The 15,996-nt window shown below is 35.0% G+C and overlaps 1 protein-coding gene, 1 long non-coding RNA gene and 1 pseudogene across 2 annotated transcripts; 1 reads left to right on the plus strand and 2 right to left on the minus strand.

Moving 5' to 3' along the window:
- The first annotated feature begins 569 nt into the window (after nucleotides 1-569).
- On the plus strand, nucleotides 570-2,112 carry LOC147487401 (uncharacterized). The gene is made up of 3 exons (XR_015202838.1): nucleotides 570-642; nucleotides 1,219-1,381; nucleotides 1,921-2,112. It is a non-coding gene; the product is annotated as an uncharacterized LOC147487401 (long non-coding RNA).
- Nucleotides 2,113-3,756: 1,644 nt separating this feature from the next.
- Nucleotides 3,757-4,335, minus strand: LOC147487402 (uncharacterized; annotated as a pseudogene).
- A 910-nt stretch (nucleotides 4,336-5,245) lies between these two features.
- On the minus strand, nucleotides 5,246-10,328 carry SPD1 (P-loop containing nucleoside triphosphate hydrolases superfamily protein). Its single transcript, XM_086571938.1, has 9 exons — nucleotides 9,761-10,328; nucleotides 9,246-9,460; nucleotides 8,331-8,481; nucleotides 8,023-8,214; nucleotides 7,126-7,288; nucleotides 6,791-7,032; nucleotides 6,402-6,578; nucleotides 6,155-6,319; nucleotides 5,246-5,676 (listed from the first exon to the last, which is right to left on the minus strand). The coding sequence occupies exons 1-9, from the start codon at nucleotides 10,193-10,195 to the stop codon at nucleotides 5,365-5,367; spliced, it is 2,052 nt and encodes a 683-aa protein (XP_086428064.1). The 5' UTR covers nucleotides 10,196-10,328; the 3' UTR covers nucleotides 5,246-5,364.
- Between the last annotated feature and the right edge of the window lie 5,668 nt (nucleotides 10,329-15,996).

Below are 15,996 nucleotides of genomic sequence, written 5' to 3' on the forward strand. Positions count from 1 at the left end.
ATGGGTCTCCAATGATTGGTGAATAGAAATCGACTCTTCTTCTTCTCGTTCTTCGTGTTCTTCCTTTTTTGCGGGCTTTGGTTAAAGCAACGAATCCTTTAGCCTTGGGCTTCCAAATAGGCTTTAAAATAGGTCTAAGTCGCATCTTTAATAGCTCCAATTCCTTGGCCTTCTCTATGATTTTCCACGGGCCTCCCATGTGATCCTTAATGCTCCGAATTGCTCCGTTTTACTCCTTTTTCTCTAATATTCTACAAAACTCTCTTTTTTCACCTGTAGAATCTTAAAACATAACTTACAAACACTATTAGTCTACTAAGATGGCTAAACAAGAGGCATAATCGAGGGTTAAATATCACTTTTTGAGCACTTATCAGTTAGTTGATGTTAGTTGATTATATTGAATTGAGGATATGAACAGTAACAATGGAGTTGATTTCGATTGTCGTCGATGAATTTTAAATCATGTATAGTGTAGTAGTGTTTGGTATTACGCTTAGAAACTATAGTATTCTTGTTAGTTTAGAGTATGACGACTAAATGATTAATATAAGTTACCAATATTTATTTCAGTGGTTTGGAATGGAAGAGAACTAGTGGTTGCGAGTTAACTGAGGCTTGGGTTTCAGTTGCGAGTAGAAGGTAGGTGGATATTACTTCTCTTAGTCATTTATGAAAAATATATATTGTATGATATTTTGATGTGATGCGTGTGATAGCTTGGTTGTGTTGTAGAATGATTGGCTATGTATGGTATTGGTTTTAGAGATCGAAGTTAGTTGATGGTGTAGTTTGCTATATTATTGAGTTATGATTACAAGATTGAAGAATGTATATGTTTGTAGTGTAGTCAGTACTTTATCTTTTGGAAGGTGTTGTGTATATGTTTTGATGGGGTTGTATATATTTGGTTCGCGTTGTATATAGATATGTTTTGGTTTTCAAACTATGTAAAGTTATATATAACTTGGAAGGGTTGATATATGAATATTAGGTTATTTTGATTTTCAGGTTATGACAGGTTTTAGGTATATGAAATGTTGAAAATACAAAGGAAACTCTGGCAGATTTTTTGTAGAAAAAAAAAATATGATGATTTATCGTTGATTTTAAATTATTAATATTGAACGTAGTCTTATTAACGTTTCGAAATATTTATTTGACTTGGGGCGTTACAATTGAGGGGCAAATAATTGCTCTTTCTGCTTTGTCCTATAGGCAACTGAAGAAGGGTAGGAAAGCTAAAGTCAATTTACATTTCTGGAATAAAAAGTTAGGATGAGAAAGGTTTGAATTTGGAAAGTGAAGTTGATGAGCAGTTTGGTTTATATTCCTTTCACTCAAGCTATATGCATTAGCATTGAAGGACCTTGAGATGAAGGTGAGTTTATTTTACTCATTATCTTATGATTTTCTTTTAGTAATGCTTATAGCTTTGAATGGTATTGATGTCATTACAATTGATTGTCAAGAACCCGGGTTTGATATATATTAACTGAAAAAGTGTTAAGATCGAACAGTGAGAACCTTTGCGCTAGACTGACTACTTATGTGTCTTTGCCATTTACACAAGATATAAGAATAGATGAACTCTTACTTCACTAAAACATAGTCAAGCGTGTGTTACTTCACTAAAACACATAGTTGATCGTGTGTTATTATGATTAAACCTGAAAATTGATGCCTCATACCCATATTAAAATCAAAGTATCTTGGCTGATTATACACAACATCTATATTAATGTCTAGATGGTGTGCACATGTGTACAGATTCTCATAATATGGGTTAATTTATTAAAGTAAATAAGTTTTTGGCCTATTAGTATTATATATATCCCAATTCATTATCACTTATCGACACCTTAAATGTATGTTTACTTCATAGGTGATAACTGAGACTCTAAGGATGGGGAACTACAGGGTTAATGTGCAAGGCCATGAAGATGTGGAGATAAGGGGTGGACTGTTTTTATATATTTTAAGTTCAGGTTTGAAAAATCTTTGTTTCTTTTTCTCGTGTAACTTATGGTTCCTTGTGCTTACCAATACTTCCATGCATTCACCAGTGTAAATCAATTGTGAAAACGTTATGACATTGCCTTTAACACCGGTTTTTGTTGCGTCTTCAAACCTAGAAGTTCTATGTTTAGTATGTTTTGACTATCTTTAGTGTAAAATATGTCAGAACTAAACTATCTCTCGTTATAATTTAAGTAGATCAGTCTATCTAAACTTTGTTAAATGAAACAAGCAAAACATGTGGCATTGGTTTGTCTTGTCTTGAAGAATGGAGGTGGTCTTTATTGCAACAACTTGGGCACTTTCTAACAAGACTTTCTTTCTAGGTAGCTAGTTGTAAACACAATGTAATGTAACATAGTAGTTTCGATTGGGAAATTTAAGTACTTAGTCTTGCAAGTGATCGACTTCATAATTTTGAAAGGGATGGAATAAATATTATATCTTCTTGAATGGGATTAATGGTGTACTTTTGTATTCTATAGAGTGGATTGTGTTTTGAATGAGTTCTTTTATAGGGTGCAAAACTGTAAGGTGTATGTATAGCAAACAATTATTATTATTATTTTTTAATTTCTAAAATATATTTAGTGATCCCAAAACGACGTCACAAAATTTGTGACGTTGAATATTTTCTGACGTTACTTTGGCGTCACTATTATTTGTAACGCCAAAATGATGTCACAAATAATAGTGATGCCAAAATGCCGTCACAAATATTTGTCACGCCAAAACGCTGTCACTAATTAATGACGCCAAAATGACGTCACGAATAATAGTGGCGTCAAAATGCCATCACAAATATTTGTCACGCCAAAACGCCGTCACTAATTAGTGACGCCAAAATGACATCACAAATAATAGTGACGCTAAAATGTCGTCACAAAACAAAATGACGCTAAACTGTGACGGTAAAATGGTGTCACTAAAATTATTTGTGACGCCATTTTGGCATCACAAAAAGGCTGTTTTGGTGTAGTGAGGGAAACATTCTCAGAAAAACTATCTCTGCCTTTAAAAAAGTTAAACCATCTTTGAGACATAAAAGCTCCACTCTCTGAGCCCGAGCCAAGAAGAAAACCAGAGTCTTTTGCTCCAAGGGCATTCAAAGAACAAATGATCCAAATCTTCCGGTCGATCATTGCAAAAAATGCAAAAATTCTCCACATTGATGTGATGTTCCACCAAAGCACTACCAGTGGGCAGTAGTTTTTTGGCAAGTTTCCATAAGAAAAGTTTCACTCTTGCTGAAATTTTGAGTTTCCATATTCCCAGCAGATCCTTATTTTGTGGATTAGTTGAGCATTGACCTTGTGACCTGTTAAGAGAACAAATAAAATCATAGACAGACTTTACTAAAAAATTCTCATTTGAAGCGGGATTCCACAACAGTTTATCATAAGAAGATGGCCGAGCTTGCACACTCTTGATAGAATCAAGAACTATAGCTTGGCACAAGTTATTATTGTTCAAATGGGTTCCCTTTGGCAAGTGCAAGTTGAAGCTTGCAATAATTGCAAGTGACGTCAAAAAAATATATGGGGAACTTCAATACGTATCTCAATTTGGTGTGGAGGATCTGCGTGATAAACCCGACCAAACCAAGGGGAGACCTATGCCTTGAATGAAGGAGGACAAATAGTGTGGGTATATACATTGGTTGCATTGAAGTACTGGTATATAGTTCTTACTAGACCAGGTACATGGAAACTGGAAGGAAGCCTTTAGTCATCATAATGCACTAAATTTAAGCTATTTTTTTTTCAGCTATAGCTAATTGCCTAATACCTAGTATCTAAAAATGTTGTGTCTGTAGATATGACACTGAGTAGATAGCCCAAAACAAAAGTTTGGAACAAAAAAAAAACTACAAATAAGATAAAACTGATTACAAAAGCAGAGCGGATTAACTCCTCCACATAATCCACACTTGCACCTCTGACAAAGTCGCCACTACCCATACAAGCTTAACTCCTCCTTTCTCAAACACCCTAGAAGCATCGGAAAAGATAAATGAGACTGACATATAGAAAAAATTAGATTCTAGTGGCACCACGTAATGAAAAACCATTATAGGCATAAGTACTGTCTGAGTAGGCAGAAAAATGAAGAACCAGTCATCGGGGTTCGTTCTGTTATCCAACAAAAACGCATATTGAAAACCAGATCATCCACCAGTCTAAACACTCAAGCGAAGCATTTTCCCGGCCTACCGTAGATTCTTCCTCGTTATGCAATTCTTTCAATCTCTGCAAACCAAAAACTAATAGTACATTACTGAGCTTAGAAGTCTGTGGTTGTTACGAATACGAGTGGTGATAAATGGTTTACTTTTTCGAAATCTGCTTACCTTTAAACCGTTGTTCTCGTTTTCAATTCTTGCCAGAGAAGCAACGTGTGATACATAAGCCCGCAAATGGCCCAAACTTTAGCCCGGTGGGCTTTGAAATGGGCTTCGTATTTAAGTTACTGAGGCAGTATCGCGTGGCAGGAGTAGAAAACGAGAAGGACACGCAGACGACAAGATGAGGAATCTGGTAATGGTTAGTTTGCTTCCCGCCCAATAGAGGCATGACACGTGTCCAAGCTAACTAAACAAAAAGTGTTTAAAAACAAATGCAAATTCCGTCCCTAAAAACCCCAAAGTTTCCTATTTTAATTACCCGTGTAAAACATACACGTGGCAGAGTCGATGACCCAAAACAAGGAACCGGTCTAAGTGGTTTTCAATTACCGTCTGTACAAGAAACCAATTAGCTTTGAAATGTAGGCAGGCATGAAAGAAGAAAACATTGTTGTTGTTGGAGATTGTTGTCTTTTGTTTAAATTTTCTTTAAAAGAATGATAATGAAGGGAGAAGACTATCTAGAAGAGAAGAAAACGTGGTGGTAAGCTTTTCTTTTGGTTTCTATCACATGACAGGTTGGCTAGATGAAGCTGCAAGTGGGAGTTTTATAAAAGTTTTCCTACAGTGTTTTATTTTGTACGGGATAGGGGAAGGAGAAGGAGAGGGCATAATAGGAAGAAAACAAACTCAGAACGGTTCCAATTTTTTAAACACTTTTTGTTTAGTTAGCTTGGACACGTGTCATGCCTCTATTGGGCGGGAAGCAAACTAACCATTACCGAAATTGCAGCAAAAATGGACTCGTAATCTCCCCATGTTTTTTTTTTTGAGTTAGGCAATGGATATAATTTTATAATTTTTTTACTTGACGAGATGATATAATTCACATCAGAATTTACATGACTGTACATGGGGTACATATGAATTAACAAAAGGTTGACTCTACAGTTTTTTTTTGTACTTTTGATTTCTGATACACATTACAATAGGGGGCATGACTAATCAGGAAGAAATGGTAACCGAGCAACACTAGTACCTCCGCCTCCAATGGTTGAAGAGTCAGAGTCCAAGCTCAGTTCTCTTCGTCTTTGAGAACCTGATCCAGAAGTTTTAACTGAAGAAATCTTCTTGCTTAATCTTAGAGGAAGAATCTGTAACCTGGGATTCAACTCAGTACCAGACTTCTCTGTAGCCAATTGATAACTCTCCACAAGTTCAATTTGTCGAGCAATTATTTCAGAACGTCTTGGAAGAAGTTCAACTGGTTCTCCACCGGGAATTACAATGTACTCAATCGCAAGTCGAACCTCCTAAAGGAAAGCCAAATGTTTTGGAATGAGTTTTAATAGTTCCATATGAAATTTAAAGCTAAGCAGGATATAGTCTCATAAATTCAGACAAATTGTAAAACTGCTGTGACAGTAAATTGCAAATACGTGTGCATCATAAATGGTATCCGTCATGTCATATAATACCGAGTCGGACTTCAAGTCTGTTATGGCAATCTGCTGCCAGTATCCACCAGCATATGGAATTTCTTCGCATAGATTGCTATATTCAAGTAGGTCCGCTTGAGCAAATAGCATAACCATTTTGAGGCACACATAATGAATATTCAAATAATGCCCCTTAGAATCATGCAATCTCTGGTACCCAAAAATTTGCTTGAACAGCACTATATGGCATAGAAAAGTATATATGTACCAACTAGGAGTAGCTGAATTTTATGTCCACAATTAACAATATGGAACGAAAAGGAAAAATTGGAAAACCATACGGATTAAGTACCTCTAAAGCGTCAATTTCTTCCAATGAGGGCTTACTCTGTGGAGCATCATCTCCAATTTCAATGTCCGTCGCAGAGTGACCGAGTGATCGGCTCGAATGAGAACCAAATGATTCCATTCCAAGAATCATGCGAACTGCCTTGACCATGTGAGCCATGGTGTTTGACTGCAGTTTAAAGAACAAAATGGTTCAGTAAATTCTAGCTAAAGTGTGCACAATTATAGTCAATGAAAAATACAAAAAATACCTTGATCACAAATATTGGCAATTGATGAAATTTGGCTGCACTGCGAATCCAGCGGTTTTGCTTCAGCTCAGAACTTGATGCTAGAATTGCATTAGCTGTTCCGATGTCATCAGTGACATCTATATCATCCTCCAGACCCATTACTTCTGCTACTTGTAGTAGATCAGCTTCCAATATCTAACAGTAAACATAACCAATGGGATAGAAGTCATTTGAGTGAAAGCTAATGCATGGGGAAATTTAAAAAAATTGTTAACTTTTATCACATAAAATAGATTGGTAGACACTCCACGCCAACAATTCCACTTCAAGTGCAATTGAGTGTTGACCATCTTCTTCGTCTCCCCTTCAAATATGAATTAAAAGGTCAGGGAAAAAGAACAGCTCACCTTGTAAGTGTACACACAAACTGGTGAAGTTCTCCCCCTCTCAGGTTTAGGAGTACCCCATTCTTTTGCACGTCTAGCAGGATACTCCTTTGCATCTCCAATAGGCTCCACTCTAGTATCATATTCGTTATTGTCAATGATCACAGACTCTTCTAGTATATGCTTTTTAGGAGGCAGAGTGGAGGTCACAGAATCCTTATCTTGGATATCCATGCGACGGACTTCGAATAGAGGGAACTTTCCTGTTGGGGGAAGTTTTAATAAAGATCAACAGGTAGACAAAAACTTTGATATTACGAGACAACGCAAATAAATATATTTCAAGGTTCAATTACCTGCCAGAATAGCATCCACTGTTGCATCTAATCTGTGATGGACACGGCATTCAGTCTTAGATATCATCTCAATGGCACAGTTGAATGCAGGAGGCCCTTTTCTCTCAAGAATTGTTTTCTGCACTTTCCTTTTCCTCGCTTCATCATCACCAAGTGTTACACTCTGCCAGATATGATTGAAAGGAGCGGAAGATCAAATTAGGCTACGTATGTGATTGTCATAAAAATAACATCTCTTTTCTTGACAACGTAAGCACAATATCCATTTCAATAAATAAGTAATCTAATGGAAGGATCAGCAAAGTGTCCAAACAAATTTTCTATTTTCAACTGAGCATTCACATTAAAAGACATGGCTCTTTCAATAAAAAAATAAATAAATAACAAAAGACAAGCTCTGCAAAAATCTCAAGTTATGGTAATCTAAATACGATAGAGTTATAATTGGTTGGATCAGTTTTGTGCCTTAAATCCAATGGTAACTTCTAACAATAGGAAGCTGATGCATGTAACAGTCCTACTGGTATACAAAGCCATTACAAGTAGTAGGTAACTTTCATGATACCACTCTTGCAATCGACTTTAGGCATAACATGCAAATAGAATATACATTGTCATTTTTATTCGTTCTGATAAGATCATCTCGATATAACTCAAAGCTTGACCAGAGAAAAAGCTAGGTTCAGTAGCCAGTGATGCCCCAACCTTAAGAGCAAACTTAGCCAGAAGCATCCGTGTTTTTTCGAACAACTAACCAATGCTATACATCAAAGCTCCACAATGGGCACAATCCAAGAAAAAATTAGCATATCTCAATATTTTAAAATTATAAAATGAGGCAGATTTAACAATTATACAGAAGTAAGAGAGTAAAAAATTAAGGATATTGCTTAGCACCTCTATGCCACCAACAAGAATCTGAAGGGAGGGATTCTTTATTATGTTTTCAATAGTCATTCCATGTGCTGTCCCAACCAGTTGAACGCCTCTTTGAGCTATAGTACTGGCTGCTAATGCTTCAAGTTCAGTACCTATTTCATCAATGATTATGGTTTCTGGCATGTGATTTTCAACTGCTTCAATCATAACCTGTACAAACATTATATTCCTTAGGGATTTTTTTTTTTTTGAAATATATGACTCTAAATTTTCGAGTACTTATAGTTTCGGCAATGCAAGACAAAAAAAATAAGTTCAAGGCTCACATTATGCTGCATATCGACATTTGGAACTTGCATTCGCCTTGCACGGCCAATTCCTGAATGGGGGACATCTCCATCACCGCCAATTTCATTCGAGGTATCTACAATTATCACACGTTTCATGTGTTCATCTGCCAACATTCTAGCTATCTCTCTGCAAAAGACAAGGCTCTGTTATGTTTATCAACATAGTGAATTTCCCTTCTTAAGAAGAAAGTCAAAGTTGGTTTGAAATCCTAAAAGAAAGAAGTATGAAAGAACACTAACTGTTAAGTACCAATTTTCATAGAGATCCAATGAAACAAAAGGTGAAGCTACTTTATGTATAAGGGTGTCCATCAGGACGGATCCACACATTTAAAGCTGTTATTGTTATGCGATTGTTACATTGTAAGAAACATGCTCTGTCGTCCAAAGATGCTTCAGGAGGTAAAATCAGATTATGTTTGAAAACAAGAAAAATGGGATTGAAATTTTTTGAGAAAAACAAAACGAAACAAAAACAGGTTATTTAAATAAGTTTGGAATCTTTAGAAACAGAATTCCTAGTCCGTCAAGTAAAACCCATCTAGTATGAAATGTTACAAGAATTCCTTCAAAATGGTAATAATCAGTTGTTCTGTGTTTTATTAAGAAGCTACCTCTCCAATTCTTTGTTTCTTTTTGTTATCGGTATATCCAACTGTTTAAACTTTAAACTACAAAAGTTTGTATGATGCAAACTTCACATGTGACACAGGTCACTCGGAGATGAGAAGGAACTCCATGATACACATCCCTACATCAGGCATAAGCAAAACATGCATATCCTTTTTACAGAAAACACTGATAATTCCAGAATACAGTGAAATTTAACACACAACTAACAACAACTAACTCCACAGTTCACACTTCCGAAATGCTGGAAAGAATGTGTACCTGATCAAGGTTGTTTTACCAACCCCAGGAGGTCCTATGACTAAGATGGAACCTCCACCCTCAATCAAGTCAGCTATCATCTCAGCACTTCCAGATACAGCTCGACCAAACCGACAAGTAAGCCCAATTATTTGCATTTTACGATTCCGGATAGCACTTATACGGTGTAATGAATGATTAATACCAGAACGGTTGTCATCAGAAAAATCCCCAACCTGTAAAAACCATATACCTTCACATTAATAAATCACCCAATCCACAGCCAAAAGTTACCTTATTGGTCATGTTTACAATAATCAACTCACCACTACAACCAAAATTTGCATCTTTCCAAATAAATTATGTATTTTTTTCTTATTAAAAACTTTTTATATGTCTCTATCTTTCTACAGTTATGCACATCTAAACAATATAAAATGCTTACTTTCCAAATTGCCTATACAATAGTCCTCTCTTCAAACTCTATTAAAATGTCATTCAGTCCCTATCTTCTTATATATCTTCTCAAATGTTACCTTGGATACCGCATGACGTAGATCTTCTAGTCTAACTGGCTGTTCAGAAACAACCCAATCACCCGAAGGAAACCTCGCAATCGGCTTTCTCCCCAAATCCATAACTACCTCAATCAAATTCCCAATCTCATCATGCTCCAACAACTCATTCCTCATTCTCAAAGGTACCAACTCAAGAAAAATCTCCAACTCCTTCCCACCACTCAATTTTGGTAGTAAATGGGATTGAACACTACTAGAAACAACTCCATTCCCATTAGAAAATCTATCAGTAGGCCTTCTTATCGAAGACGATGAAGAAGAGATAACTTTACGACCACGAAAATGAGTGGTTGTTTGGAAATAAGAAAAAGTGGAAGAAATGGGAAGTTCATTGGATGAATGCCATGTTGCGTGGATATCAAGTAAGAAGAAACTTGAATTTAGAGCTCTCATTTTAAAAAAAAAAACTCAATGAGAGAAGAGGTGTGAAGTTGTGAAGAAATGAATGTTTTTGTGAAGAGAAGAGAAAAGGGAGATTCGAGGGGATCTCCATTGAAGTTAAAAAGTGGGACCGTTGAAAAGAAGCGCTGAAGATTTTGCACCACATGCACTTTTTCTCTTTAACGACTGAGAGAGTTCGTTACGTGTGTATAAACTGTTATTTGGTTAGTTATTCAACTGTCCGCGTTTGGCCCATGGGTAATAATATTGTTTGGGCTTTGTTTTACACTATGGACTCAGGTCTGACTATGGTTTCGGGCTTTGTAATCATTTTCGCAGGCAAGTTGTGGTCTTACGCTCATATGTGAACCGGTAGCCAGTGCACGACTCATTCTTTATGCACTCACTTTATGATTGTGACGGGCACTTCAAAGAGCCTTGTAGGAAGGAATTAAAAAATGTAATCGTATGTTCTGATTGCCAGTCTTTGGTGAAAGGTGTAAATGGGTCTACTGATGATACTTCATGGCAATTACAGAGTCTTTTGTTAGAGTTGGTCACTATGCAAAAGTCTTTTGAGTCTTGTAGAGTTGTCTTTTGTCCCAGAGACATGATTTAGCACGCACTACTAGCTGACGTAGAAAAGTCTAATATTGATCTGGGTTGTAATATAGTTTTCCTATGACCGTCCAAATCTCTTGGGCACTCATTGTATGAAACTCTTTGTTATAAGCTAATAAAGTATGTTATCAATGGTTAGTAGATCATATCTACAAATTATTAGTAATTAACTCATTTTGTTGTGGGGCATGGTATAAACTATGATATAAAAAATATGGTAAACAAAACCTGCTCGATATATATATATTAAAGGTAACCCATATTAAAGCTCCCACAAGGGTATTTTTCGAACTCTATTAAAATTTCACATCATCATCTCCTATTAAAACGTGAATTTCTTTCCTATTTATTAGACATTTCTAATTAAAACGGGAATCAATTTTCTATTAAAACATAAATTCTCATCTATTAGAAGAAAAAAAAAAATCCTAACACTTCTAATTAAAATTGGAATTTTTTTCCTATTAAAACGGGAATTCCTTCCCTATTGAAAAGAAAAAATATAACATATCTAATTAAAACGAAAATCATTCTCCTATTAAAACGGAAATCATATTTCTAAATTAAGTCAACTATTAAAACGGGGTTAAAAAATGGGTTTATAAAACTTAATTAAAATAATTTATTAGAAAATTAAAACGGATTTTTAAAACTTAATTAAAATAATTTGTTATGAAATTACAATAGGTTAGCGACTAAAACGGGAATCACGATTTGTTAGAAAATTTCTATATGTATATAGTTATGATTGTTGAATATATTTTCAAAAGAGCCAGTGCATATGTACGGGCCTACTTTCTAGTCTTAATATTAAAGCTCCCAGAAGGGGTATTTTTCGAGCTCTATTAAAATTCCACGTCATCTCCTATTAAAACGGAAATTTCTCTCTTATTTGAAAAACCGAAATCTTTTTTTACAACGGGAATTCCTCTCTTATTAAAACAAATTCTAGCACTTATAATTAAAGCGGGAATCATTCTCCTATTAAAATGGGAATTCGTCCCTTATTGAAAAGGAAAAATTTAGCATATCTAATTAAAACGGGAATTATTCTCCTATTAAAACATGATCTTTCTCCCAATTTAAAAAAACCGATTTTTAAAACTTAATTAAAATAATTTGTTAGAAAATTAAAACGGATTAGCGACTAAAATGGTAGTCCCAATTTTCTAAAAAAAATCTAAATATTTTCAAAAAAGCCGGTACGTATGCACGGGGCCTATAAACTAGTTTTAATATTAAAGCTCCCACAAGGGGTATTTTTCGAGCTCTATTAAAATTCCTCGTCATCTCTTATTAAAACATAAATTTCTCTCCTATTTGAAAACGGAAATCCTTTTTTACAATGGGAATTCCTCTCCTATCATAACGGGAATTATTCTCCTATTAAAACAAAAGCGGAATCCTTCTCCTATTACAATAGAATGTCTCTCCCAATTGAAAAAATGGATTTTTAAAACTTAATTAAAAATAATTTGTTAGAAAATTAAAACGGGTTAGCGACTAAAACGGTAGTTCCAATTTTCTAAAAAAAATATAAATGTTTTCAAAAGAGCCGGTGCGTATGCACGGACGGGTCTACAAGTAGCTACTTAAGTTAACTTAAAATAAGTACGTACGTAAAACTTCATCTACAAAATGAATTCAAACCTAATTTTTTTGTGGTTATGAAGCACTCACCATAATGATTATCTTCCCAAAATTTCAACTCATTTGGAAATCTCTAACATAGATAAAAAATATTGTCATCTTTAAAAAGAAATCTAACGGTACGGTCTAGAAATGTTGAGTTTTTGTAATCGTTTTTTGCAAATGTTAGAGGTTTCCAAATGAGCTGAAATTTTGTAGAGATGATCTTAATATTGAGTATATCATATCTACAAAGAAATAGGTTTGAATTTATTTTGTAGGTGAAGTTTTACTTACGTACTTATTATAATTTTTAAAGTTAACTTAAGTAGTTATTTTTTAGAGAAGGATATATATATATATATATATATATATATATATATATATATATATATATATATATATATATATATATATATATATATATATATTGGCTACCTTGGCATCTTATTTTGACACCTTATCTTGACATCCAAAACCTAAAAATGAACTTGCACATTAAAGTAAGGGAAGATTTTTGGTAGAGAAGATCTTCTTACCCATGGATAGAATCTCCACCAAAACTTGTCTTAATTGGATATGTCTAGCTTTATTAAATCAATTTGCTAAAATTGTGGACTGTTAGATAAATATCGGACTTAAACACAACTTTTGACAAGGTTAGACACGTTCAAATGTCTTGATATTTTTGTGGAGATGATATCTATTTTATGGATAACATATTTCCAGAAAATCAGCTCTTAGTTCATTATGTAAGTTGTGGATATCAAAATAAGGTGTCAAAATTGAATTAAGAGATGATTTTTTGTGGATATGATGTTCTCACACTAGATAGCATGCCTACAAATTTTCATGTCTAACCTTGCGAAAACTAGTGTTCAATTTTGAACATTTATCTAATGGTTCAGAATTTTCCGATTTCATAATAATATTTGATTAGGTTAAACATATTTGACAGAGCCAAAATTTTGTAGGCATGTTATTCATGGTGGGGACATCATATCTATGGGGAGGGATAGAGCCACTCCCAAAACATACAAAGCCATATCTCATCCTACCAATTGAATTAAGGGCTGATTTTTTTGTAGATATGATCTCCTCACCATGAATAACATGCATAGAAAATTTCGGCTCTGTCACACCCCAAATTTCTATAAAATTTATCTATATCCATAGACCTTGGAATGCATCGAGTCCAATTGGGTTGGAAAGAAGACTTAGAAAACTCACTTTTTTATGTTTTGGCTAGAGTTTGAATCTGACCCTAACTAGGTAAAAACACGGTTCCAAAATAGACACATATCCTGATTTCTGCAGTAAGAAATTCTGATGTGCTAACTTCCAAAGAGTGTAACTCTTTCTACATAAACCGAAATGCTATGGGGCTTTTTGAGTTTGAAAGAGGACAGCTAAAACTTATTTAACATGCTTTAATCAAAACTTATATCAAATTCTAAAGACACTGAAAATCATCTACAAATCAGACAAAATTCCTAACTTGAATAGGAACAAAACAACATCAATATTGGAACTAAATGTAGGCCCATTTAAATACTTATCTAATTTAATAGAAGAGTTCATTGCTCAGGTAGGTCCTTCATACTAAAAGAAAGTTAAGAGATAAGTTTAAAACCGATGTAAAGGTTAGGCTTATAGCCTTGTATAAGTCTGACTGGTAGGTTCATTATACAAAAGATCAAGAACCAATAGTTAAAGAGATTCAAAACTAATATATCGGTTAAGGCACATGCACATTAATGTCTGACTTAGTTTAGTTTAACTTTATTATAACTAGGTGAGCAACAATTTAAGGTGTACCTCCTAGGTAGTCAAAACAGTTCCTGCTTGGACTTACATAATTTAAGTCCACATATTCCTACTTAATCATCACCACTTATTTCATATTTTAAATATCATGAAGGTTAGCACAAGTTGTTACAATCAAATATTCCTTAGATCATCGCCGACCATATAAGACACTTTAGTAGCAAATAATTCATACAGACGTTTCAACTACTTAGTTCTCATACATACATACATATATGGTCGACGACTTCAAATTTCTAATTCATAGACACTTCTAATTCTCATATGTTCTCATATGTTCTCATATGTTCTCAAATTTCTATATGTTCTCATGCATACATACATACCATTTCTAATTCATAGACACTTCAAATGTTTATTCTCATATCTGTAAGCCACTTCAAAAGCAAATAAGTGATGCAGACACCACCGACCATATAAACTCATTTATATCAAAAGAAATCTCAACGTCAGTAACTTAACACAATATACCATTTTTTTTTGGCTTTGATCAACATAACAATTTTTCACTTCAAATTTCCAATAAATAAATTCAATACATCACTAATATAATTCATATGATCAATAACCAATCAATTAAATTTTAAAAATAATAAGGTACTACTCACCTGAAGTTAGTTGAAAAACGAAAACGTTAGTGAAAGCAAAATAACCGGTTAGCTCGAAAACCAACGGTAAGGTGTTGTCTTCCTCCACCCGTTTCTCTTTCAAGCACTCTCAAGCAATAGCTATCTCTCTCTCTGTTTTTCTGTACATTTCTCTATGTTTTTATTATTATTATTATTATTATTATTATTATTATTAATGATAACGAGTTTTACAAATAATTAGGACAAACATGCAACAAGCTGCGCCGCAAGTCCTTTCTGAATAGCAAAACCTATCCTCCTAAAAACAAACTCGTTAGAACTAACTGTCATTACGTTGCAGTCCATAACTTTCTGCAATCTCTTAAGGAGCTCAACAGACTGTTGTGCCAAGAAACCAAAGGTGTCAAAACTGAAAGGAATGAAACAATACTGGTTAGCTCCACAAGCCTCCTCGTGTTTCTCAATTTTCCCTACCGCTGCTCTATTAGCTGCTTCTCCCACCTCAAAGACTCCATTCCCAAGCCCTACTAATAGAGAGGCTCCAGTTACATCAACACACGCATGCCTCCCCTCAGACCAACTGTAGATCAATACATCTGCAGGCCAAAGTGTCGATCTCCCCTCATTCGGATCAGTGAGAAAATTCACAGGAGCCTCCTTCTTCACTGTGACCCCTCCAAAATGCATCACATAAAATATCTCTGACATGATCATGTCGGTATTTGAAGCCTGGGAAATATCTACAATGTGCTGCATGGTCTCCAAAAGTATCTAGTCTGCTCTTTTTGCACACAGGGCATAGACCACCATCAGAGTACAAAGGAATCATGAGATGGTACCGGAGAATAGAACGATACTCTACCAGCGACATACGCTGTCCAAGTCCCTCCATCGAAATAGCAAGTAGGAAATCCTTTGCATGTTCTGACTGTAAGCATCCAATGACTACTTTCTGACGAGCAGATAACACAAACTCCCTCTCAAGACCAGCAACAATCTTACCATAGAACGCTTCCGCCAAAACTTTTTGTGGTTTTGAAGGGACGGTAGCACTCACAGCCATAGAACTGAGGTCAAAATCGGGTAGACAAAGACTCAATGCACTGCTAGCAACATCAAGAATCTCATCCAAAGGTACTGGGCCAC

This window comes from Coptis chinensis, chromosome 7 (assembly GCF_015680905.1).
Source record: "Coptis chinensis isolate HL-2020 chromosome 7, ASM1568090v1, whole genome shotgun sequence".
Classification (NCBI taxonomy): Eukaryota; Viridiplantae; Streptophyta; class Magnoliopsida; order Ranunculales; family Ranunculaceae; genus Coptis; species Coptis chinensis.

Coding starts and splice junctions, on each gene's coding strand:
- SPD1 (XM_086571938.1), bottom strand. CDS start 10,195: ATGAGAGCTCTAAATTCAAGTTTCTTCTTACTTGATATCCACGCAACA. Junction 8,482..9,245: donor GGTAAAACAACCTTGATCAG/GTACACATTCTT, acceptor TGTCTTTTGCAG/AGAGATAGCTAGAATGTTGG. Junction 6,320..6,401: donor TGCCAATATTTGTGATCAAG/GTATTTTTTGTA, acceptor TTTAAACTGCAG/TCAAACACCATGGCTCACAT.